This window comes from Apteryx rowi, unplaced genomic scaffold (assembly GCF_003343035.1).
Source record: "Apteryx rowi isolate R43461 unplaced genomic scaffold, aptRow1 scaffold_7, whole genome shotgun sequence".
Classification (NCBI taxonomy): domain Eukaryota; kingdom Metazoa; phylum Chordata; class Aves; order Apterygiformes; family Apterygidae; genus Apteryx; species Apteryx rowi.
The window spans coordinates 7972708-7998423 of record NW_020450982.1 but is presented as its reverse complement, the minus strand read 5'-3'; the positions used below and the strand labels follow the sequence as shown (position 1 = coordinate 7998423).

Sequence of the window (25716 nt, the reverse complement as noted above, 5' to 3'; positions counted from 1 at the left end):
AACCAATATATTTTACAAACAGTGGGCAAAGTTTGCAAGTGTATTTGTTAATGTGTTAAGAGGACTTTAACTTAATCGAAGATGGTCTTACTATTTTGAAATGTTAAATGGGAGGGTTTATTCTGAGCCTGGTAGAACTGATTTAAATTTGTGAGATTGTTGAATAAGATGCTTAAACATTTTTTGAACTTACTGTGCTTTTTCTACTGTTTTGCTGTAAATACCTATAAAATAAAGGGGAGGATTCAACACAAGTTTTGTAGAGGGGTTGCATGCATTCCTTGCATATGTTTAATATTTTCATTGATGGCTTTAAAGGGTTTTTTTGAGCTGTGCAAATTAAGCAGGTGTGTTAAATGTTTACAGGATGGTCTGAATTGTTAATTTGCATTGAATAATTCTAGAGTAGTGTTATTTTAATAAAAATACTTAAGTGCTTACGGGGAAAAAAACCCACTCTGATGATGATGTAGAGATGATAAAAGTGATGCCTGATGACCTTTGATTTCAGCACTGTCTTGTGTCAGAGCTACAGAAGGATCTCACAGTACTGAATGAATGGGTGATAAAACAAAAGCAGAAACTTATTTTCAAGAATGTGAAGTAATGCATGAGAATAAAATACCTTTATACAAAAAGAATAGCTGATTTATCTATTACTGCTCAGAAAAGTGGTCTAATAGGTGTTTCTGTAAAAACATCAACTCAGTGTTCACTAGCTGTCAAAAAAGTAAATAGGATTGAGTAATATTAGGGAGGGATCACAAAATAAAACATGATTATTCTACTGAAAAAATCCATGACATTGATAGCCCATGCTTTAAATATTGTATTCAGCATGGATCCATCCACCAGAACAAGTAAAGAAAAGGGCAGCAAGAATAATCAAGGTTTTGGGGTAGCTTCTCTGAGGAACATCAAGGAGATAAGCCAAATAAATATCCATTAATTCTGAGAATGTACAGCAAAGGTATAGCTTCAGTTATGCCGTGTTGTATATGATCACAGTATTTCAGTACTTTTTGTGTTTCTAGATACACTGAAACTAATTTTTAAGGATGTTAGTTTTTTTACATATTTCTTCTCCTATTATCAAAAAAGAAATGTGTTTAATTGCTTATTACCCTAGGAGAGGTAGTTTGTGTGTCAATGAGTTAGGAAGGCTTTTTGTATCTTCAAGATATAGTGAAGGCTGCTTAGGGACTATTTCCTTGCTGTATTTCTTTTTCTTCTTTTATGGCTACAGCATTGTGCTGCAGGTAATACAGTCATTCATAGCTAAGTAATTTCATATTTTGGAGACAGAAATTGTAGGTGCCTTCTAAGAGAACTGACAACCGGTTACTTTTTTGGTAATATTTTAAAACATAAACATAAACTGTTTTATGGATGGTATGTAAATTGCATTTGTCAAGTTAATCCTCACTTAAGACTTTGTGCCGGCTCTGCAGAGGGACTAAGAAAGGAATAAGCAAGGCACTTAGTTTAGAATAGCACTCTTAAATTTCTTTTACATATGGTATTTTGAAAAGATGTGTCCTTCAAAAATGGTCAGTAAAGTTTTTTTTAGGAGATTATGGGCAAATAGTAAGCAATTTGTTATTAAAAAAGAGCAATGTAAAGTCCTTTGTCTGGACCTCTTTGCTTGATGTTGTTATAAATGCACTGTGAATATGCCTATCAAAATGAATGAAAGTGACTTCTAGCTTTGTAACTGCTTCTAATGCTTATTTTCAGATTTATAATATGAAGATTTTAAATCATATCCATGGCAAGATCAGAATGCTCCTGATCAATTTATATTCAGTCTAGTAAGAAATAAGTTTTTTCACTAGTTAAATCTCTACAACTGAAGGTTTCAGTGGGAGAAAATGTCAGAGAAATTCTGCTTAACAGTATAGTTGTGTAAGTTAATATATAAGGCCATAATAAGCACAGTTTTACAGTTTAGTCTGAGATTTATCTAATTTCTTTGCAAGTGTGTTGTCACTTAAATGGGTGAGGTGATCTAGTGTGTATTTCAGATGCAAAGCCCATGCTAGCCCATGAAGAATGAGAACTTAAGTAATGGCAAGTGCAGGTTTTCTGCTGCTGTGATGAGTAAGCTGTTTAGGAGAGTGACTGAACTCTGGCAATCTCCTCTCATTTGCTTGGGATAGGTATGGAAACTATATAATTTATACCGTTTGACCTAGCTGCTGACAGCTCCTATTGCCAGAGTCTGTGATAAAATATACTGAAGGTAGACGGTTGCACACTCTTCCTTTGTTCTTGTGCTTAGAGAAATTCTCTAGTGACTGAATCCCGAACTTGAATAGCCTTTTTATGTTTCTTCAGCCCTTTTGCCTGCTGTTACAGGATAATTATGAGGAATGGTAGGATGAGCATCTCCTTCTTTATGTTTTTGGAAACAGATACTGATAAGAATGTTAGATAACAGTCTCACATAGATTTCTGTATAAAAGGTTAAATGCTGTAATTGTTAATTTATTAAAATTTGATCATAGTTGGCACTGGTTTACTGAATTAATGCTGATGAAGTGTAAAATCAGTAAAATACTCCTGCAGTCATGAATTCTGTCATCTTGAGAAGGCCGAAAGAGAAAACTGTCAGAAATTAGTTGAGTTTCAGAAAAAATTGAGTAATCCAAAGCGTTATTTAACATGAGGTCTGATATGTTCTATTAGCGATGATTATAATTGCAAGCATATACAAAGCTCTAGGTTACCGGTACTAATTGTGCTCCTATTGCCATTCGAAACATCTATGACATTGCAGTTAAAAAGTCATACTTTGTTTATGTAGTAGCTTTCTATCATTGATAATACTGTGGGGTTTTTTTTCTTTACTTCTGGAAAAATGTATACAGGCAAAGTCATAAAAAGTGAAGCAGAAGACAGAGGTCAGAATGAAACACAAAAAAATTCGTTCTGCCAATATGTACAGTTGAAAGCAGTAAGGAGAGAGTTAAAACTGAAGTTGCTGTGAGAGTGCTTGCATTGGAAATCCAGCCTTGTCATCCTGACTATTTTTGCCTGTTTCTGGGTCTTTCCACCCATTTTGTAAAAACTAAAAATTAGAACATTCATTTACAAACACATCAGCGGGCTAGCTTGAATGCTAAAAATTTATGGGAGCTCCAGGGAAGAAGGGGAAAATTCATAGAAGAGAAACTATTGAAGTCTGAACAGATTTAAAAAAAAGCACATTCAACTAAGGAGGACCCTGAGCTGAAAATAATTAGAGGCTAGAAAGGTATGGGAGGAAAGTCCTCTGTATTCCTGCTCTATTCTCGCTCTTCCCTAGACATCTGCTTACAGCTGCTGTTGAAGAGAGAGTACTGACTGGATAGACCTTTGGTCTGACCCAGTATGTTCAGAAAATGAACATTAAGAAATAAAATAAGGGCTACTTGTTAGTGAGAAGTATGAAATTAGTAAAGTTTAAACTAATGGACTTGCTTTTAAAGACAGTGAGGAAGAGCTTTTGAAAATAGCCGGCCAGTTAACATACAAAGGGAATCAGTGTGTATGTGCACAGGTGACAAGTATGCTAGTGTGCTTAGATAGTGGTAAGTCACTTTTGCTCTGTAACTGAAGAGTGACTTCTCAATGTCTAGTGCATGGAACGTATTTAGAAAGTGCTTGATGAAGTATGCCACCAGTAGGAAAGAATAATAGAATCAGAATCAATTTTGCATGTTGTAGGAGTCTTTCATTTTATACTTGAACAGCGAGCATTATTTTGAAAGTAAATTGTCTCACGCAGGTGCAGGAAAACATAAATGGAGTATTGCAAAACAAAACAACCTGGAAGAACAGTAATAATCAGAGCAGAATACTTGGATTTTCCTAATATCACAAAGTCGAGTAAAGAAGAAAACAAAAAAGCATTCAGAGTGTAAACTATAATTATATTTCAACAATGTGTTAAAGGTTAATAGTAGGTTTAGAGGAACCCTGTAAAACCTTAGAAATGCTTAGAAAAGCATTTTTAGTTTACAAAAGGTGTCTGTTCAACAAGATAATAAGACACCTAGAAAAAACAGTTGATATATAGCTCTAGTGTGTGAAAAGTCTTACTTTTCTGGCTGAATCTTTCAAGATGACTAATTTGTGACTTTTAATAGGAGTGAAAGATGAAAAGAATGAATCAGAATGATCTGAGTCTTTACTACGCCAAGGGCTGTAGGAACTTCAAAACTGATGAACAAGCCTGCATCTAGGTGAAGAATGTAAGTGGAGCAAGCCTAAAGACAATTCATCAATGATTGCAAGAAAAAAGCCTGTCGTTATGGTAGAGAAAAACAAAAATATTCTTGTGAGTTTTTTACAGGATGGTAATGGCATTTTATGTCAAAGTTTTCAAACAAAAAAAGTCCATATTGAGAAAGCAAACAGTGACTAAAAGGCTGAGATTTTAAATGTAAATGCAGGCCAAAAAGAACATTTTGCACGTTTCCAAATAGTACTAAATGCATAGATTAAACAGAGCACAGAGAACCTGGGAAATTAAAAGCAACGTATTGTTTATCAGACAATGTACTGGCCTACAAAGACTTTTGGGCAGAACAAGAGAAGAAAGCAGAGTTGCAACCAAGCAAAACAAAATCACACATGATGCACTCATAGTCCTTCTGGAATTATATAAGTTACAACTAGAATAAAAAAGAGAAGTAGACCATCATTACTGCTAAATCAAGGAAATTCTGGCCAGCTATCCTATGGGGAAGTAGTTAGATGTAGACAGAAGCAGCTACATAAAGTAATGTGCTAGTTGAAGTTGGACCACTCTTACAATAAATTTTTTTTTGAAGGTATGCTGTAATTAAGAAGAAAAGATGTGCAGTAATGTTCATATTGAAAGTTTGGTTTTCTGTGCCCAGAGACAAGGCAACAATCAAACAGAAAGTGGCTGATCACCATCACTTTAAGAGCTTTTAAAAAATGCAGTTGCTAATGCACTTAAAGCCCCTTCAATACTTGCCAGCTGAAACTTCCGGAATCCAAATATTCTGGAATATGCACAACGGCCGTCTTATTCAGCGCAGCTTTGTATCACTAAATACAGACCTGAACAAAGAACGAGAACGTCAAACTGACACAAACACGAGAAAGCACAGAAGGACGTGAGGCCTGTCTGCTTAGCTGGCAAAGTGGCCGTTGCCAGGCACAATTTGGAAAGAATCTAAGAGTAAATTGTGCAACAAAGGTTTATGAGTGTCGATATCTGTTTTTCTGTCAGGCTGCCCAGGCACTGGGAGACCATTTCTGTCTGCCTTCCAGTACTACTGGGGCTACTGAGATGAGACGATGAGAACAGGAATTTGCTCAGAAATACTTGGAAAGATTAACTGCAAAGGCAAAGCAATGATACGTGGCTAAATTTCACTAGCAGTTGTGATACGTATTAGAACAAACTGCAAAAAGAGACAATGAAAATACATAATCTCCTGTATGGAAGGCTGGAACAAAAAGTAGGAATGGGCTTTTTTTGCAGCAAATCACTCCTTATTGTAGGTTGCTGTTTAGAGACCTGAAACAGTGTTGAGCATAGAGACCATAAACATATCAGTGAAGCATTTCAACAGATGTAGTATCTCAGACTTGGTTATTGCAGAAAATAGACACTTCTCTACTCGCTGTAAGCCAGGGACTTGACTTCATGTAACAAATTCAGTTACAGTGTACAGTTTAATTAATATATCAGTCAGTCATAACATAGCCAAACATGCATTTAAAAGAGCTAAGACTTAAAAATAACTGCTAATCAAAATGCAGCATAAGGCAAGTCATTCTTAGTAGCAGCCTACTACAGTATTTAAATTCAGGGTGAAAACATAGTTTGTTCATAAGCTAGTCTGTTACTTTCCAGTGTCCTAGCATGGGAGATCTCATGTATTAGGTTACATGGTAAGTGGTGGTACAATTATACCTGCAGTATCAGCTCACATGACAAGGGATGCCTGTACTCCTGGAAACAGGAGAAGGTGCATCTGGTCAGAAGACACAGCAGGGCCGCAGGCATAGTTGTGCCTGACTTAGTTTCTGTTATGCCTAGATGCCAGCATAGTTCTGGATTTTTTTCCCTGAAATCTGCCCAGAATGTATTTGAAACATTTAAAGACATAAGTTTGGTCAACCCTTTTAGCTTAGGCGTTAAGGTGTTCATCTATTTGTTTGTCTGCCATTATCGCTGAGTAACATTTGAACCTCTTGGCCATCTTGGGCTAAATTTATCAGGGAATGGATAATTCAAAAGTGTGAAGAATTTGCAGCTTTCATGAAACTGGAGTGAGCTTTTTAAGAGCAATTGCGGTTTGAGCTGAGCAATTACCTACTCTGCATGGTTTGCTAGCAATCTTCTCAATGCAAGCGTAGCTTGGGATCGTCACAGCATCCAGTAGGAAGTGGGAGGAAGCTGCAGTCATTGTAGTTTGAGTTTTGGAGATGGTTGGTGGGAAGAACATGAAGTATTTCCAAATGCTGGAGATAAGGTGGACATGGCAGAGTTGGGTTGTCTTTAGGACTACAAAGAACCAGCCCATAGGATATTGGTTTTGCTAGTCTGTTGCTTATAAAACAACTTGCTTATCTCGTAGATCAAGTCAAAGGTATCATGAGATAGAAGACAAGTGGTTAAAACATTTTTCATGAACGTAGGTAATTAGAAAAAATCAGTTTCCCTTCCTTTTCTTTTCTCTCTTCTTGGGGTGGCAGGGATGGACATCTGAAGTTTTGATGAAAAACTGAGAACAAAAGCATTTTAATTCTGATATAACACTAAAAATATCTTACAGGAAGTGTTAAATGCCTCATACCCCCATTTCCCAAATTCTCTGTTTTGGTATTTGCCTTTGTACCCCTTGCAACAGCACTTTTAAGCACAAGCCATGCAGAATACCTGATTGTGTGCACGTAATACTGCTCGGTCTTTTACTTCAGTGTTTGTCATTATGGTAGCCCTTCTGATGCTTGGGTAGTAATTTGGCATCTGAAAAAAAATCTGGGATAAAATATTTTGTATACAGTATTTCATACAATATGCACATAATATTATATTTCATAAGGCAGATGCTTGCAGTCACTGTTCTGAAAGTAAATCAGTCACGGTAGATACGTGCAGTGTTGGAGTCTACAAATGCGAATATCTTGGGGATCTCAGGAAGGAAAAGCAGCACTGTTTTTCTTCATCAACTTCCTTTTCATATGTAAGCTGTTAGCGTGGTTATTAAGTACTTGATGATCCCTGGCAGTTGCAATTTACCTGTTGGAAAAAAGGAATATCTTTTTATGTTTGATATTTTCTGCATATTGTAATGATAACTTTATTAGGAAATAAATCACGTTTTTTGTAGAAATTTTTTTGGTATAAAACTATGTTCTAGCTGTGGTTAAGAGATTAAATACTATTGGAATTTGTTCTGCTAGAATAATGTTTTGATGAATTGTCGCTGTAATCAAGTTACTGTAATTAATTTTATAATGATCTTTTTTTTAAAAAAAAAAAAAGTGTAATTTAATGTATTTCAAAGATATTAGTCACATGTTTTGGTAGACCTGCACAGGAGATGTTCTTTGGATAACAGAAAGCTATTTCGCAGCTGGATTGTTTCCATGAAAAGCATATTGTAATTTAGACAGAGACTTTCAGCAAGCATGATACAGTGGAATGGGTAGATGGAGTGGGGAGGGTGTATGATGGTGACCAGATATATGAAGGGAAAACTGATTTTTTTTTTTTTTTAAGCAGGACAGGAAAGTTTTTTGTGTAGGCTGTTTTTAATTTTTTTGATAAGTTAATTGTATCAGACAACAGTTACTGTATTGACTCAATAAGTTCAGAAAGGGTTTTTGGTTAAAGCTACTGTCTTTATTCTTGCTGAATGCAATTTATGTTAGATAACTTCACAGTAACTGAACTTTTTTTTTTTCTTCCATTTTTCCAAGAACTTACGATGAGGCCGTGCTAGGTGCTGTATTACAGTGTAGAATGCAGTTTAATAATCCTGGGGCAGTGGTGGTGGTATCACCTTAATGAAGTTCACATCTTTACCTTCGGTTCAGGCCATGTGGTCTTACTCCTGAGCTGCAGCATTTTTTTTATCTCAGACCTATTTTAGATTCACTTCATAACATAGTTCCACAAATATTTGTGTTGACAGAGTTGTCACAATATTTGTGACAAATATTGAGGATGGCGTGCTGAGGGGATACGTATAGATTTGTTGTTACTGGGTAATATCCCAGGTCCTTTGAGGTCTCTCTACTGCTTCCAGTTGTTCCCAGATGTAGTCTCCCTCTTGCACAGTCTTGCATCTGTCTTCCGCCCATTCTTCATGATTTCCAGTCTGTCTCTTTCCCCAGTCAGCATCTACTCACTTTGCTATTCTCCTTACAGTTCTCCTTCCCTATCCATTCATTTTTAGCATTTCTCTTACCCTTCTTCCATCACAGTTCCACCAAGACTTTTGTCCCTCAGTCAAATGCTTTGTTATGCCAAATTTCAATTTCCTATTCCAAAACATGGAGGTAGAAAAATTTCTTGAAGGAAAGGTCAGCTGTGTCTTGAACAGCAAGAATTCTTATTTTTATTCCATTTTTGTGCACAGAAATGACTAATTATTTTGACTGAGGATTGAGGGGGGAAAATATTTATTTATTTATTCTGAAAATAGGTATGTCTGGCCTGGTGAACTCTTCTGGTTTTAAGTAAGAAAATAAGCATGATAAACTACCCATTCCAGTTTCTGGCCAGTTTAGGTTTTGTTTGGTAAAGTATGCTTTACCAAAGCATAGTTTGAAGTAGCATCAATGATAAGACTTTCAGGAACTGTTGATACCTGTTCCTACCAGGCTGAATTTTTCTTTAATTGATCTTACTGTCCTTATATATGAGTTAAAGTAGGCCTGCTCTGTCAGATAGTATTTGATGGTATGTAATGTAACCTTACTGTGTTACAGATGGCTGAAATCTCAGAATAATTCCCAACTGTGGAGCCTCATAACATTTATTTTTAACCTTATTGCCTTTAAACTTTCCTTATGACTGTGAACTACTTACTGTTGTATATTATTTCAGATAAGATGTTCGTGATGTCTTTTAGTGGGGATTGTTTCTGTAGTTTGGAAGTATTGCTTGTGTTTAATGTAATGTAAAATCAGAAAAATACAATGCCTTCTCCAGAAAACTGATTTCTTGCTAATTTAGTTACGCTAAACTCAGTCAGTATGTGTAGGAAGTGATGCTGGCGTATTTAGATGTGATAGTCTGGTGAGTATAATTTGTTAAATGGAATTCATCCCTAATTTAGTAATACCACTCTGCTAGGAGGTGATTTGCTGTATGTGTGAAGATAAACCAAAGTCCCGATAATCTGAGATCCATTCAGATTATCTCCTGATCAAAGATGTTACTCTTTGTCTTGGACAAACATAAGGGATTATATTCTGTTTACCTAAATAGCTTCTGCAGTTTTCACTTTATACAACAAACATTCCATTTCTAAAAACATRCTGTTCTAAATAACATACTGCTGCTCTACAGATAACATAAGAGTTGCTATTTTATACCACAGATACACCCACATTTCATACATCAGTTTAAGTGATCCATGAATATTCTTTACTTTTGAGATATACCTTTCTGTGTGCTTTTAGTAGTACTATGTAGGCTTGAAATGTTAGTCTAATTGCTTTTTTTTCTGTGTCACTGAAATCATGGGGTCTGGCATGCATAGTTGATAAGAGGAAAGATAAGGTCCTAATGATCAGGATGTCTAGCCAATTGGAGGACAGAAGCTTATGCAAGATACTTTTGGTATTATATGTGGAAAAAACAAAACTAGATGTCTGGAAAAAAACCCAGCCCATAGTGTGAAGCAGATACAGGGTCCTGCTAACGACTAGGTCAAAGTCCGAGTTTTGGCCAACTCTGAGTGAGTCTTGGGAGAAGGGGGAATTAGAGGCTTGAGAAAAGCTAGTTTTGACCATCAGTTTCATATCTGCACCGTGATATACCAGTAACAAGTTCCTCACGGACTGTTATTTCCTAAAATGTAAATAGTGATCAGTGGGTCAGAGTCATTTGTGGGAGATTCTGAAAGAAACAGACAACATTTGTAGGTACAGAAATAGGACAGACTTTGCTATATTCTCATATAAAAGTCACAGTTATTTTAATACAGTTACATAAAGTACATCGTAATAGCAATCTAGAAGAACATTAGGTCAATGGAAGCAGTATCTGAGAATTAAGGAGACAATTTGAGATGAGATACACAATAACGGAGTGGAGGTTGTGTCTAACTAGCTAAATTAGGTACTTTTATAATCTCAAATCATAGCGTATTATTGTCGTTGATGCAAATTTGCTTAGATTTGTTTTCCTTTCCAGAAAATGTTCTGCATCTCTGCGTTGAGATACGTGCAAAAGTGATGTTTCTTCCAAAATACTATAGTTCTGAAAAAGAGCGTAAAATCTGACAGATTCTTTTAAAGAATATAATACAATGTTTTAAAAAGGAACAYACATGAAGGACTTCCAAGTTACAACGGCAGAAATAAGTATGATCAAAGAATCTTATGACTGAAATAGAAAAATCTCCAATGCTGCTCTCAGGCAGAGGCAGGCAAGGTCCTGCAGATCTAGAGCAGAATGAAGATGAAAAGGGAGAGGGCAATTACGCATGTGTCACAGTTGCTCCTGTAAATGGTAGCTAAACCAATAATAAATTCTGTTTCTGGAGCAACTTTGGAAGTTACTGCTGTATGGGACTAGAGAGTGCTGCTGTTAGCAGGTGTCCATAACTGCAATATCTGAACACCATGCAATATCGTTTGGCGTAGAAAGAGATTATTAGGTAAGACTTGGAAGGATAGGAAGAGAACAGATTATTGCTGTTCATATAAGATGACGATTAAAATTGTACTCTAGATCAGATGAACAAAACGTACTCCGTTTTCCTTGGTTGAACTCTTGGGAAGGCTTTAGCTGTTTTCTGTTTTCATAAAATATATGACAGCAAATAACTGTTGGAGACTTTTTCCTGTTGCAAGAGTCTTCTTTTTCTTTTTATTTATTTTTTTATTTATTTTCTTTTTTCTTTTTCTTTTTATTAAATGTTGTAAGAACACATATATCCATCCTAAGTACTAGATACATAAAGCACCACCACAGAATTGCAGCATTATGAAGCATTTAGAGGCTTTTGTTGCTTTGCTGCTTTCAGGTCCAGTGTGCTGCTACAGCCAGTACATTCTTATATCGACCTCCTTTCTTTGCTATCTCTTTTCTAGTGTAGGGCCACACTGAGCATACTTTCTCTGACTGTGTGTACAGTTCTTAATTCTTGGGGTTCCTTTAAACGCTTGACTTGTACTGGTTCGCAGATAAGCAGTACTGGCTTAATGCAGTTAAGAATTGGTTATTTTGCGTATTTGACAAGGAATTGCCTCATTCTGCTTTATTATGCTGTTGGTACCCAACTTCATTTAAATTTGTCATCTCTATTGCTAGAGATTTTAACACACCTAGTTCAGCATTCTCTAGCTTTGCTAAACAGGCTTCTGGTTAGGTTAAATAAAAATTCTAGTGCGATTATATGATTATGGTGTGTATCAGTACAGTCCACGTAAAGATATGTAACACTTTTAAGGGTTATCTAATGTTAAAATACATATCCTGAAAATCCATGCTGTGATCATGCAAAATTCTTGATTGTAGGTAAAATGTATCAACAATTTCTGTAAGCAGTCAAACTTCAGTCTCCCTTCAGGCTCTGAAGTGCCTTACTGATTAATGCATGACCGTCTGATTTATGAATAGGATTCACAAGGTAAGGTTTCAGTCTCACCACTTCCTCTCTGACTCTTTACGTGTCCTTCCCCACGCAAATTCAGACAGTCTTTTATATTTTAAAGCTTTGACTCTGTCTACATTATAGTTCATATTCGTCTGTAATTTTTCACTCCATCTTCAGTGGGCTTTGCAAACTCCAAACCATGTTGCTTCTTAGTTGATTCCCTCTACTTAAACTCTAGGTATTTATTGCAGTATTCTTTTTCTTAGATGTTGATTTGATTCCCTGAATAAAGGCTTAAACCTGAAAGCATGTTTAGTTTCCTTTGCACGTCTTTATTCCCCCTTATAAATATCGTCTAAAAAGGGTGGCTAAAATATTAAATTTCTCTGCCAGGGAAGATGTGGTTGCTTTAGGGGGAAAAAAATCCTTCTAATTATTTATGGAATGTAAAGAAATATTATTTTTCTTTCAAGATGTTTTTTCCAAACAACGTTTTGGAAGAAGAAAAATATTTTAATTGCCTCCTTGGTTAATAAAAACCTTGTTGATTTCACTTGCTGGGTTTTAAGCAGTAATTAAGGTACAGTCATTCCACTGTCTCCTCCTTTAAACTTTTCCAGTGGGTTGCTTTTTTTGTTTGGTTTTTTTTTTCAAAACTGATGCTTACTTTATGAATGTGTTTTCTCAACAATATATTCTGATTAGAGAAAACTATTTTTTTTTTTCACCTTGGTTTCTGGTGCTGTTTATGTTTTTCCTGCTGTTCTTAAATCCTCTTACTTTTCCCCAAATGGACTAGCCACTGCAGGGGTTGTTTCTTTCCTGCAGTGAGTAAAATAGGGTTGTTTGGGGGGAAAGGAAGAGAAGGAAATTAGGGGAGATAAAGTTACAAATCTGAAGAAATCCTGACTTTATTAATTCTGCTGTTCCTGAAACAACTTATGCAAATGTTCATTACTTATGGACTGGTAAAGTAATAAAAAATTGAAGTGAATCTTAAGTATAAGATTCAAACAATGTTAGCAGCAGCCATGCACATTAAGACTAATATGAAATCAATGAATATCTAAGGGAACTTTACTATTTAATAGAATCATTGTGACACAAATCCAAAACTTTTTGACCCACCTCATTATGAAACATGAATTCTTCATTTTTAGGAATCCATGTCATTTTTATGAGCCCATCTCATGTGCATTTTTGTTTTGAATTACAAAGGGGTTGTATTTTCAGTGGAGTTCTACCTATTTAGTTTTTTTCCCCTCTTCATTCCCTTGCAGTCTGGTCCACGTCGGTTTTTGGTAGGCACAGAAGTCAAATGGAAATCTAGATATGCTGCAAAGGGAGCATAATCCTATTCATAAATCAAGTATCTTTAAATACAGGTGCTTCAGAAAGTTATTACGAAAAAAAACCTGTTCAATTTTTTGTTGAATTTATTTAGTCCAAAACAGTTCTTTCTTGTGAGTCGGAAATTTCACTTCTCCCAATTTGCTGTGAATTGAAAGGTGTCAACAGAAGAGTAAATAGATCATAGTACAAAAATAGATATTTTGCCCTGAGCCGCTCTAATAAATCTACAGGAGAAGGCAGTTCCTTGTACCATGATTCTTCTTTCATTAGCTTCAGCTGTCTGCCTTTGCTGCATGCTTGGTTCAGAAAACAGTACTGATCTTTGATGGACTTTCCAGCAAAGTTTATCTTCAACTCAGAACAGTTAAGTGTAAAACAAAACCATGGTGAATTAATTTTGGGCAATACACAGATTCAGTTACTGAATTGAAAATGTGCTTTACCCGTAAAATAACTCTTCATAAGAAATTCTCTGTGAAACCTTTGATTTACTGACCCAGTTTAACAAAAGGAGGTTGGTGTTTTGGGGTTTTTTTGGTCTTTTTTTTTTTTTTTTTTTTTTTTTTTTTTTTTTGTGGTCCTTAGTTTTATTGCTGAACTGAAGTAGCAGGGATTATAACAGTTGAATGAAGTAATTGCTTCCTAATACTCAAGACTTTTGAATCTTTCTTTACCTACTGTCATTAGAAGCAAAATTTAAGGCTATTGCTGAATAGATGTTTTGTATACTTTAAAAAATTACAAAATCATTTAAGAAAATGATTGGATAATGGGTGACTTTCATTCAGAATTATTTCTATGCATGAGTATAACACATGTAAGAAAAAAACAAACTACTAACATATCATTTTTGGTGTGTCTCAATATTTGACGTAGTTTTATGGTGGCAGTCTACCCAATTGCCTGAGAAAAGACATATAATTATTTAATTTTACCATTACAGTCATTTTTAGTGACACTTTTTTCCAGGAAAGTGCAGTTTTGTTCACTCTTTTTGCAAAATTTTATACAATTCAAAACAAATAGCACTGAAATATTTTGACACCAAAAACTGTGGAATTTCTTTTGCATAAAAATACTCAAAATTTAGTGTTCTCTCATTCATTCAGGATAAAATTAAATTACAGCTGTTCTTGTGGAATGGAAATTCTGTTTTGCAGAGAGTTTTCACCACTAATGAGAGTTATATTATTGCAGTTAATTGTTTCCATGTTTATATGAAAAAGCTCTCTGTGTTTTCTGAGCTCTCTGTGTTTAGGTAATCCTGGAACTTTTTAACAGTAACAGAATTTTTGCTTCCATATTTCGTTGTTTCTTTAGGTTTCAAGATTAGGCCTTTTTCTGGTCAACTCACTGTTATATTTGTCTCAAACTTTTCTTATATTTTGGTTTTTTTACCAACGTTGCTGAGCTAAGGGATTTGGGGGGGGATATATATATTTTTTATTGTTTCTTTTTTGCACAATTCTGTCAAAAAAATTTCTTGCTATCAACACACATAGTCTTCCTGTCACATAGATGGATTTATAGKATAGGCAACAATATGGGTTTAAGTAATCGAGAGTGTACCAGAATATTAAAAGCAGAAGAAACTTGATCGAGGGGAAAAAAGACATCCTGAAGTCACTTGATACAGGAGCTCTTTCTGGCGTTCGCCTCTCACTGTTCTGGTTCTGTCCCTGATACGGCTAAGTAGCAACTGCTCCTTCTGTTCAGCCCTTTCAGTCACTTACCTCTTGCATTTTTTGAGTATTTTTTCCTGTCTTCTTGCTTTTCCATTCTTTATTTGCCATTTATTATGACATTTCTCTGTTGTTTGTTAAAATAAGAAATTCCACTAAATGATTGGAATCTAATCTGATTTATTTATCTATAGAATAGAATTTGTGATATTTCATGTACCATTATTATAGAAATACTTTCATTATTGAATTTCACTGTAGCCCAGTACAGTTAATCTCTTCTGCTTGTATTTAGCTGACTTTATATTTTGTCAGCTTAAGAAAGGGGAATTTTTTTTTTCTCTTTAAGCTGTATGAAATCATAAATATGATCCAAGTAAATGAGACAGTTTCCAAAGGCTTTGTAGATTTATAATAGAAATATAATAATTGTGTAAAGAAAAAAATGTGGAGAAAGCTGCCAGCTTCTCTTTTGCATCATGAATTTTTTGCATTGTTGTATTTGAAAATAAGTTCACTTTTATGAAGCCAACAGAATATGAAGAAAGATTCAGTAATTGCTTTTCTGTAGTGACTTACAGCGTCTCCGTAGTACTAGGTGTTCTAAAATGAAATGGGATTCCCAGGATGTTTTTTCAAATAATAGCTGTTGGGCATTGGCATGGATGCCCAAAGTCTGGAAACAATTGGAAGCATTGTGTGGGTTTTGGATCAGTAGATTCATTTCTGTGTTTCAATATAAAATTGGTTCACTTCCACTGACAAGATGGTATAAGTATACATTGTTTTCCCTGGGTGCGAATGATGGGTTTGGTGTGAACTCTGGAAAACCTTTCACTCCTATTGTGTTGGGGTAATTCCGGGATTTGGAGTGAGTTTAAGTTTTGAGTTCTGCTTAGTTAATTACAATTAAATGGCAGAAAAAATCAGTTTTCACTGTAAGTCTAATTATAAAACATATTTGATAATGTATTTCAGAATTCATTAGTTGTAGTAATCAGTATCTTTCACTGATTTTTTCTTGTCTCTTCAAATATTGTCTGAGGTTTGAACACCTAACACATGACTTTTTGTTGTAAAACCATTTTCTCATACATCTTTARTATGCTAAACTGAATCACTTAAAACTATCCAAGAAAGATATTTTACATTTTAAAATTGAATTAACATTTTACCTTCTTAATTAGTTTGAAACTTACTCTTTTTTATATATGACACTTGTAAAACTGGTAATTGCTTCTTAGAGAAGGTGGTGTTCTTTAAATGGCCTGTTGCATTTTTCTTATTTTTTAATAAAATAATTTAAAATGTTTTAGTGATACCTTTTTCCTTTTTTCAACAGTTGTCAAAATCTTGCTAATGTGATGGCATAAACTAGTCAAAAGGAGTTTGGATTACGTCATGGATGTCAGCAATGGTGATTGATACTATTACAGTGGCGCAGTGGGAATCTGCTCTATCGCATGTCAGAAGTTTATATTTCTTTTACTTTTGTGATGGTAAGTGTTTTCTTTACTCAATAAACAATAACTTCTAGAATTGTTATGTAAGGTTTATTTCTTTAGAAAATAACATCGCAAATCAATAAGATTTTGATGCCTTGCATATTGTTTTTAATGTGTGTTGAGTTCAGCAGTAATTACTCACCATAATGTACATTGGAATTTGATTTATTTTGCTTATTGTCCATTTGAAATGTCAGTTATTGTTCTTTATTTGTGATAGCTTTAAATAGAACAACCTAGGTAAAATGGACTGCAGAAATGACCCTGTTCGTCATGTTTGTTTTCATCCCCAAATAAGAATTTTATCCAGATAATATTGCACTTACGTGTGAGTGGAGAGACTATGCAAGCAAGTTTATCCATACAGAAAATGGGTATGAAGAGCCATGGTAAACAATACGTAGTTACATTTTCTTTATCTCCTCAACTCCACCGTTGATGTTTTGCCGATTTGCTGTCTGTCTTGCTCTCTTTTCTCGTAAGACAGAGTTCCTCGGACATCTCGCGCTTTGTCCTGCGTTGTTACTGTTAATGGGACAAAGTGGGAGTTAGTGCACCACAAGTCCTTTACCTGTGTCTTCAGGAACAGGAGCAGCGCGCCCTCCTGCACACTAGTGGAAGGCAGCAGGAATGGCAGACAAGCAGGAGGGTTATAGCCCTACACACACAACTCGGCTTTGGGAGCATTTGAAACTTCCACATTGTAGCTGCTTTTTTGTTACACAGTTACATAGCGCTTTACTGTTTTGACAGTGCTGTAAAGGAGACCTGCTTCAAGGAAAAAAAAAAAAATCACTTTCTGTGGTTAGAGCAGTCCACTCCTCTTTGCAGGCAGCCTTGCTAGTGTTGCTTTTCAGTAAGCGCTCAGCTGAGACGCCTGCTGCTGCTGAAGGGCATTCCTTCTCAGGTTTCCCAAGGAGCCCAACTGGGAGGGTGGCTAGGGCTAGCCATACTTCTGTAACAGGCGAGTGGGAATGTTTCTGCTCCTTTATCCTGGGTTTTAGAGTGGTAAGTTGCTTGGTTTAAGTGTAGGGAAGATTCCAGACCATCTACGAGGAAGCATGCATGAATTCAATCTTACAAATGCCATGCTTTTGATGTGTAGGCCTTCTACTCTAGCTACTGTGGCACATCTTGGATGTGTTTTGGCCTTCCTCCCCGGCATAGCCTGGAAAAAAAACACCAAAAACACAAACAGGAAAGAGTCCCTTCTGGCTTAGAAACTGTTGGCCTGGTAGGGGTCTATTCAGAACTTCCTGGAAGCAGAACTGGCCCTTGTCGCAAAGCTCAGAATTGCCACGTCTGTTATACACTGTGTAAAGAACCTGTCTTGTAGTTGAAAAATGACCACAAGACAGTGCCATGATCTAATCATTTTTATCTGAAAAAGCCATGCAGCCAAGGGATGGCAACAATGAATTTGTAGGGGGATGTGTTGCTGAATTTAAACTTACATTGTTTTTATGGGCGGTTGGGTCACATTTACAGAGTTCTGTTCTGTCCTAGCCAAATTAGAAGTGTTTTTAACTAGCATTAGTGGTGTGTTTTTTATTTGGAGGTTTTGGTTTTTCAGAATGTATGTAGATGTAGAATGTATGTATATGTAGAAGAGCAAAGATCCTTGTAAATTAGAAATCAATTTTATTTGCAATTAATTACTACAGTTGCGTTTTTAAATATTAGCCAGTTGAAGACCTCCTGTCTTTACTCACATTTATGGTTTTGACTGGGCTGGATCTTTACATGATGCTTCTGATGCTGAGTACTATGGAATTCTGTATTTTCAGGTTTGTGCTTGAGACTTTATAACAAAGCCCTTTTTTTTTAAGTTGGGGTGAAAGAAACTTGTCCGTCTTATGTGAAACACACTATATATTGTTGATTTGGAACTAAACTACTGTGTGTTTACAGTATATTGTTCTTTGACTATAGCCGGGATACTATACGCGGTATAGTTTTGCTATCATATTTAAAAATAACTTCTGATTCAGATCTGTTTGTGCTGTGTAGATCAGCAAAACTTATCTTCCTCTGCTACGTTCAGCTTGTCTGTTTTCCAGTTTAAAAGCTAGAGAGATGAGTTGTATAGCTACTGCTCTTTCAAGTGCTGCTAGAACCAGAAGCTGCTTGAGAAAGGAAGGAGATAGTCATAGAAGTCTGTTGCTGTCATTTTCTGGTTCTAAGCCATGCTTTCTCAGCTCCATTGCTTCACCAGTAGCAGAAGACATTATTATAGGGAGCTGGGAATATAGCTGTTGCCTCCTTTAAGTCTGTTCTGCTTCCTACTGGACTTTGATTTAATATCCTGCAGATTCTTTTCCCATGATAAGAAATTGCAAAGTTTATCTTGTGTTTTTGTAATTTTTTGCTGCCCTAGGAAGTGTCAGGAAACTTTTCCCTGTAGGTAGTGTGGGATGAATGCAGGAGAGGGACCATATGGTGACCAAGTAAATGCTGAAATATATTATCATGTCTTGGACATTAGATCATTGGGACTTTCATATATTGTTAGCAAGCATTAACAATTATTTAAATGTATACCATAGTTTTTCATTTCACTAGTATTTCATTTCACTATTCCATAGCTGACTTATGTCTAATTTACAGCTTTGAATTATAAATTCAAATTACTTTTGAAATTATTTTTTCCAGTCATGGATTACTACCAATAATAATTAGGCTGAGACTAATATTTATATTCAGTGATTTTCAGTTTACTGAGTTTTCGATAACAAAATTAAATGTTATTAGATTTATTTTTAGTATTGCTACAGTTGTGCAAAAGTATTTTAGCCTTGACCATTAGCTGTGTCTATAGCTATGACCACCATCTTTACCAAGCAATACTTTTAGACTGCATTACACCTAAACATTAAACAGGCGGTGTAATAATTACTGTTGATTAAGTGTCAAACATAATTGTACTCCTTAAGATGTGTATTGGGTCTTGTCCTGTTTTTTCAAAATGCCAGTGTCCCCTATCTTTTCTGCTCTAGGACCAACTTATGCCTAAATAGTAGCTATCTGAGAATTTGTGCTCTCATTTTTCTTCTCTTGTTGATGAAGATGAGAAATACCTATTGAAACAGTTTTCCTCTGTCATTGTCTGCCTTTCTAAATAGCGTATAATAGGTTCCAAATTCCATACTTTAATTTTTTAGTCTTCTTCACATCATATGTCAACTAATCTGGCTGCTGAAATCTCGAATTTGGGTAGTTGGAAAAGGGAAGGTATGGCATCATGTACAGAAGTGAATCTATTCATTATCATGGTTATTTTGACAGCTTCATGGTCATGTGCAGTTTGACACATTGAATTTTTAAAGGTGGAATGAATAGAAGAGGGATAAGACTGAACTGACTTCTATAAAAATGTTATTTTGAGATTGGGCAAGTTGAGTACTCCTACATTTCACAGTGAAATCTCAAATACAGACACTCAAACTGGATGTTTTTAACTTAGGTTTGAATCTGAATTTACTTAAATCTGAGGTAGGTGATGATTCATCCCGCCACCATATGAAAAATTTAAGAATGTGAAGAAGGCTCAGAGGACAGCCCTCTAATACCTCAGAGGAGATAAGTAACAAGACAGAGCCAGGCTCGTTGTTGAAGTAAATGGTGCAAAAACGAGACAGTGGTCATAAATGGAAACAGGGAAGGCTCCACCTGGATGTAAGAAGAAATATTGTCGCTGTAAGGGTAATTAAACACTAGAACAGGTTGCTGAGAGGAGTTATGGAATATCTGTACTTGGAGGTTTTCAAGACCCAACTAGACAAAGCTCTCTGTAACCTCATCTGAATTTTTTGTATGATTTTATGATTCTGTTTCTGGCATTTTGTTTCAGTTCATTTTTACTATTAATGAGTTTAACTGTTTTTACTGACATTTTTTTTTAATCATCTGTTAAATTAGAATTGCAGTTCTATTTTGTTATTTATGAATGATTTGTTTTTAAGGTTTAAGCAACAAGTGATTAAAAAAATTGAAATATGATTTTAATGGTTTGCACCTTAATATGTGGAACTGTTTAACTGGAAACTGTGGGATTTAAGAATGTGATTTGATACCTCATCTGAATGGATTAATAATAATACTACTATAATATATTCTATGTACAGTACATAAAAAATAGTGTCTTTTTGTAACTGGAGCATTCCGGCTCTACATAATATATCAGTATCAGTGATACTCACATACAAGTCTTAAAGTCAGAAAAACCACAAATACCAAGAGGCGCTTAGATGGAAAATTTTTTTAATATCTTAATTTATTGGCACAGAAAGAAGTGGTATTAATATTTTGCATGAACATGCTCAGTTTTCCACTATGTAAATTTGGGGCAATGTATTCTTCAGAATTTCTGTGTCTGTAGGTGTTTTTCTCACATACTTTTTCTCATTGTTTTGTCTTGTTTTGTTTTTCTTTTTTGAAGGTTTCCCAATGAGTGGATCATGATGAACATACTTTAGGGACTTGCCATAGTATGGCTGCTTCTCGATCTACTCGTGTTACAAGATCAACAGTGGGTTTAAATGGTTTGGATGAAAACTTTTGTGGTCGAACATTAAGAAACCGTAGTATTGCTCATCCAGAGGAAGTTTCACCTCATCCTCAAGTAAGATCAAGGTCACCAAAGAAGAGACCAGAGTCTGTGCAAGCTCAGAAGGGAAGTAACGGTGGAAGAACTACTGACTTGAAACAGCAGAGTGCTCGGGAATCATGGGTGAGCCCTAGGAAGAGAGGGCTGTCTACTTCAGAAAAAGATAATGCTGATAAACAAACTSTGGAAAATTGTGAAAAAAGACAAGCAGAACCTGTATCACCAGTTTTGAAAAGAATTAAGCGCTGTCTTCGTTCAGAGGCACCCAACAGTTCAGAAGAAGACTTGCCTACTAAAACAGAGAAGGAATCATTGGAGCGTAAAAGCTTAGTGTCGGACAATGATGCAGTTTCTCCAGGGACTAAGCGAGCTTGTCGATGTCTTATATTGGATGATTGTGACAAAAGGGAAGTTAAAAAGGTGAATGTTTGTGCGGAAGGATTTAATAACTCTGCAATAGTTGAAGAGATTGCAGGCTATCAGACTGTCAATGGAGTTGGTGAGAGAGACTCAAATTCTCTAAACTGTGATGACTGTCAGCTTGATGGGAACGCTAAGCAAAATAGTGCTGGTTCCTGTATGCCCAAGGACAAAACAGTAGCAGAAAATGGAAATGCATTTGCCCATTCTTCGTTGTTGCTTAATAGCAGCAAGGAGGACAGTGTTGTAGACCATTATGTGCCTTGCACAAACTCTCAAGAACAGGTAAAGTTAGAGGACCACAAAATAATAAATGACTGCTTGCCTGAGGAGCATGCTAATCAGGCAAATGAGCCAGCTACAGGGTCCTTTTCTGAAATCCAGTCATCTTTGTTAAGGGATTCTGAGGAGGAAGTAGATGTAGTAGGAGATAGTAGTGCCTCTAAGGAACAGTGTGCTGAAAACACCAATAGCAACCCGAATACTCATCATGATAATACATCAATCTCAGGTGAACCTGAACCACATTCTTCTGTGCTGGACTGTGTTTCAGCTCAAATGACATCTATGTCAGAACTTCAAGAACACAGATACACATTGAGAACTTCACCACGAAGGGCTGCCCCTGCTAGAAGTAGCCCTACTAAAAATAACTCTCCGTGTAGAGAAAACGGACAGGTTGAGGAAAATAATCTTAGTCCCACTGAAAAGAATGTACCTGTAGGTATTAATAATATCAATGGATCTCCCAAAAACTCTGAAGAAATTAAACAGAATGAAAAAGAGAGAAATGGTAACACTGGAGATCATGGGAGTGACGGACTAAGAAAGCCACTTTCTGAGGCTAGGCTTGTTGCTGGATATATACCATCTGCCAAAGAGAGTGCCAACATCCACACTGCAGAGGATGATGAGGAAGAGCCTGATGTGTATTACTTTGAATCAGATCATGTGGCATTGAAACACAACAAAGAGTATGTGTAACTATGGTAACCATGAATTCTGCTTTTGTTTCTTACCAAAAATATATAAATTAATACGTATTTAAAGTAACTTCACAAAAACTTAAGAGCTTTATAATTTTCATACTCTTCAGTCTTCATTTTTCTTCCTTGTTTCTACCCCAAACAAAATTAAACTCTATTTAATATGCAGTATGGTACAGCAATGTGGTTTATACATTTCTAACAATGTGAGTTCTTTAGCCAGAAATTGTTTTTGAAGCACATCTGTTATCTTTTTTTTCCTATAGAAAACTAGCTGGAAACAAAACCAAAGGATTTATAATCCTTGGTTAGAAAGAGTTCAACTATTTGTGAGCGTATCTCATAGATACAGCATATATTGTTTATGAAATTATCATTCTGTTGTACATAGAATTTACCTGGTTAGCCACTAAAATAGATTAGACAGCTATTTTCAGTGGCATGGGAAAGACTTACCATTATCATGTTAAGGCAGTTAAATTAGTCAAATGCAGCAATTTGAAAACTTTCTCTAGCATAAGTATCATGGCTGCATTGGTGTTTATGTTCATTTAATGTAAATATTTACACATTCTAATTATTATTGGAGAAGAGCTATGTTTGTTTTTATATTTGTCACCTGAATGTCAGAAGTAGAACTGTAGTAATCATATATGTGTGATAACTGTGACAGAAGGGCACTCTTCTCGATATAGAAAGTTTACATGGAGAGAATTTGTCTTCAAATGACAGATCAGATCATAGCTTTTAGCACGCAGCCTTTGTAACACTGTTTTGACTTCCTGTGTTTTGCTGCTTAGTTCTGAATGGTTCTGAATACTGAAAGGCCATGAAAGTGCACGTGATCTCCAGTTTTCTTCATATGAAGAGCTAAAGACATTGCTGGTAGTTGTAAATAATCATAGCACAGTGATTATGAACCTGAGGTGCAAGACACAGATGATTGTTGAATCCAGCAAAAGCTTGAGTGTTTTGAGGGGTATTAGAGTTGTATTATTTCTATAATGAAATTTTGTTCAATATCGGATATGAATAAATTATTTTATTTGGAGAAAACTGTGAATTAGAGCATGGATCCCACAGTCATTTTACAATAATAATCAAATATCTGCAGCTACAGCAATAAGTCTAAGGTGTATGGAGATTTTTCCTGGTAGGCAGAGAGAAGATTGTAAATTTAACTGCATGACTGCTGTTTTCTAAGGTGTTCATGGGAAAATTGGCTGTTGTCTTCTGAGGTTTTTATATCTGTATAAAGGATGACTTTACTAGTAATGTTAGTACAAACATAACAGTAATGTAACTGTTTATTTGGTATTTATTAGGGAAAGTATTATGAAGAACGGATCAGATTTTTAGATGCAGCATCTATTTTAATTTCTTTCAAATTAAACGTACAAAACTATTTTTTCTCTTCTAATCGAAATCTACAACTTAATGTAAATGCTGGAAAAAATAAAGGTAATTTTTCTAGTCCTATATTTAAACAAACAAAAATGTAAAAATGTTCTCAAACAATTTCAGGAAAACGCCATAGTGTTAGCCTTTGAATATAAACAGTTGCTCTGAAAATTTGGCTAGTTGTTCAGTTCAGCAGCCTGTATATATGAGCAAGTTGGGGAGCTTTTGAAATTGGATGTTTGTACAGATTGCCTGTAAATAGCACTTTGTAGTTTGGTACTAACTTGCTGCCTGAATGCAGAATTTTAAAAGAAATGCTATTATTTTTATCATGTCTTATATTGCACTGATTTTTGTGGCAAAAGAAGTCAAAACTAGAAGTCTCTTCTAGATCAAGGAAGAATTATTTCTACTTTTCAGAAGGGAAGCATGCTACTGAAGGTAGTGTTACTTAGTTGGATTTTTTTTTCCTTCTTACAAATAATATCAATATAACTGGACAATTGTGGATGATCTTTTTATTTTGGTTTACATTGGCAATGAAGTAAATTTAGTATTCTGATGGTTCCGCATGATAATAGGATCCTTCTGAAGAACTTCAAATCTGTATTTTGTTATTCAAGTATACAGTTATTCTTTATCTGTAAATTTGTAGTTCAGGAATTAATCAAATCCTATGCAGTACATTCTCTTTCAAATTTAAATAATATCAAAGTTCAGTAGAGGACGCTCCCAATTCATGTGTCACCATTTTTGAACGTGTTGATTATACTCCTGTTTTCTCTCATTTAGTGTTTATTTTCTAAGACATTAAAGTAAAACAAAGGCTTTAGCAGAAATGTTTTTTCTAATTAGTCAGATGCAAAGAATTCCAGGGAGCCCATGCTAGCAGGTAAGGGCTATTGGTTTGGCACGTGATATTTTTGGCTGAGGAAAGTGTACTGGTATTCTGTTTATCAGCTCTGCAAATGGTACACGGTTATGTTGTTCTATTCTCTTCAATTAGTGATTAAATCTGTGGATGACTTCTATTTTTTTTCTGACTTGTATTTCTGTTCTTTTTAAAGAGCAAATTCAGAGAGCCATTAGCATCTTGGCTAGGTTGAGGAGGCAGATTTTTCTAAGGCGACACTTAATATTCTTTGGATCTTCCACAAAGGAAAAAATAATATTCCTCTGTGCTGTAGCAGCAATTTGTCATGTCTGTAAAGACTTCCAGTATTTCTTGTCTTATTACATAACTTGATTACATACATATTCATGAAGCTGATTTTCACCCTTTAAGAAATTATTGTAAGAGTGATAAAACATGAATGCAGCAAAACCTTCAACAGCTGTTAATAAGACTTGCTATAAGAAAAAAAAGTAAATATGTATTGTGGTATTTTTGTGCAAATTTATGTTGTTTTTTGAATGTTGCCATGTTCAAGCAATATATGTTAATATTTCTGGGAAAACTGGATGATATAATAGGAAAAATAATTACCACAAGAAGTAAGATGATTGTGGAATATTATTATTCTGAGAGAAGGCTGAAATTATAGATGTTTCTCAACACTTGTAGTAAAATGTATCCCTCCTACAAAGAAGGATCTGAGATCTACTAAAAAAAATTTATCACAGCATAGACATTCATGAAGACAGTAACAGACTGATGCAGGATGTTGTATAATTGGAGAGTATTGTTAATGTTTCCAGTTATTACATGCATATTTGTGTATTATTGTAATGCCTCTCTGAAAAGTTTGGTTTGGTGCGTATTTGAAAATTTTGCATATATTTTCTAGCTCAGAAACCTTTGCATTTTGTGTTGAGATATTTTCAAAAAAAAAATTGCTGGTTTAAATCTTATTATATTACTAAATTTTACAGGCTATATTTAGTGTTTTCAATGTTTTCTCAGTAGTTTCTAATGTATCTCACTACTGTATCTTTTTGTGATTTAATGCTTTCTTATAG

The 25716-nt window shown here is 35.3% G+C and overlaps 1 protein-coding gene across 6 annotated transcripts in view; it reads left to right on the top strand.

The window, feature by feature from the left end:
* Positions 1-11057: 11057 nt before the first annotated feature.
* Positions 11058-25716, top strand: part of ZZZ3 (zinc finger ZZ-type containing 3) — a 44417-nt gene continuing 29758 nt past the window's right edge. For 2 of the 6 annotated variants that reach the window (XM_026086573.1, XM_026086572.1), the window contains exons 1-3: positions 11058-11837; positions 16182-16338; positions 20783-22344. In XM_026086573.1, the coding sequence (XP_025942358.1) occupies positions 20834-22344 (1511 nt within the window). In that variant the 5' untranslated portion in view covers positions 11058-11837; positions 16182-16338; positions 20783-20833. Of the gene's footprint in view, positions 11838-16181; positions 16339-18056; positions 18132-20782; positions 22345-25716 lie in introns of those variants that run through there. The other 4 variants (XM_026086574.1, XM_026086569.1, XM_026086571.1 and 1 more) reach the window with 4 other exon arrangements.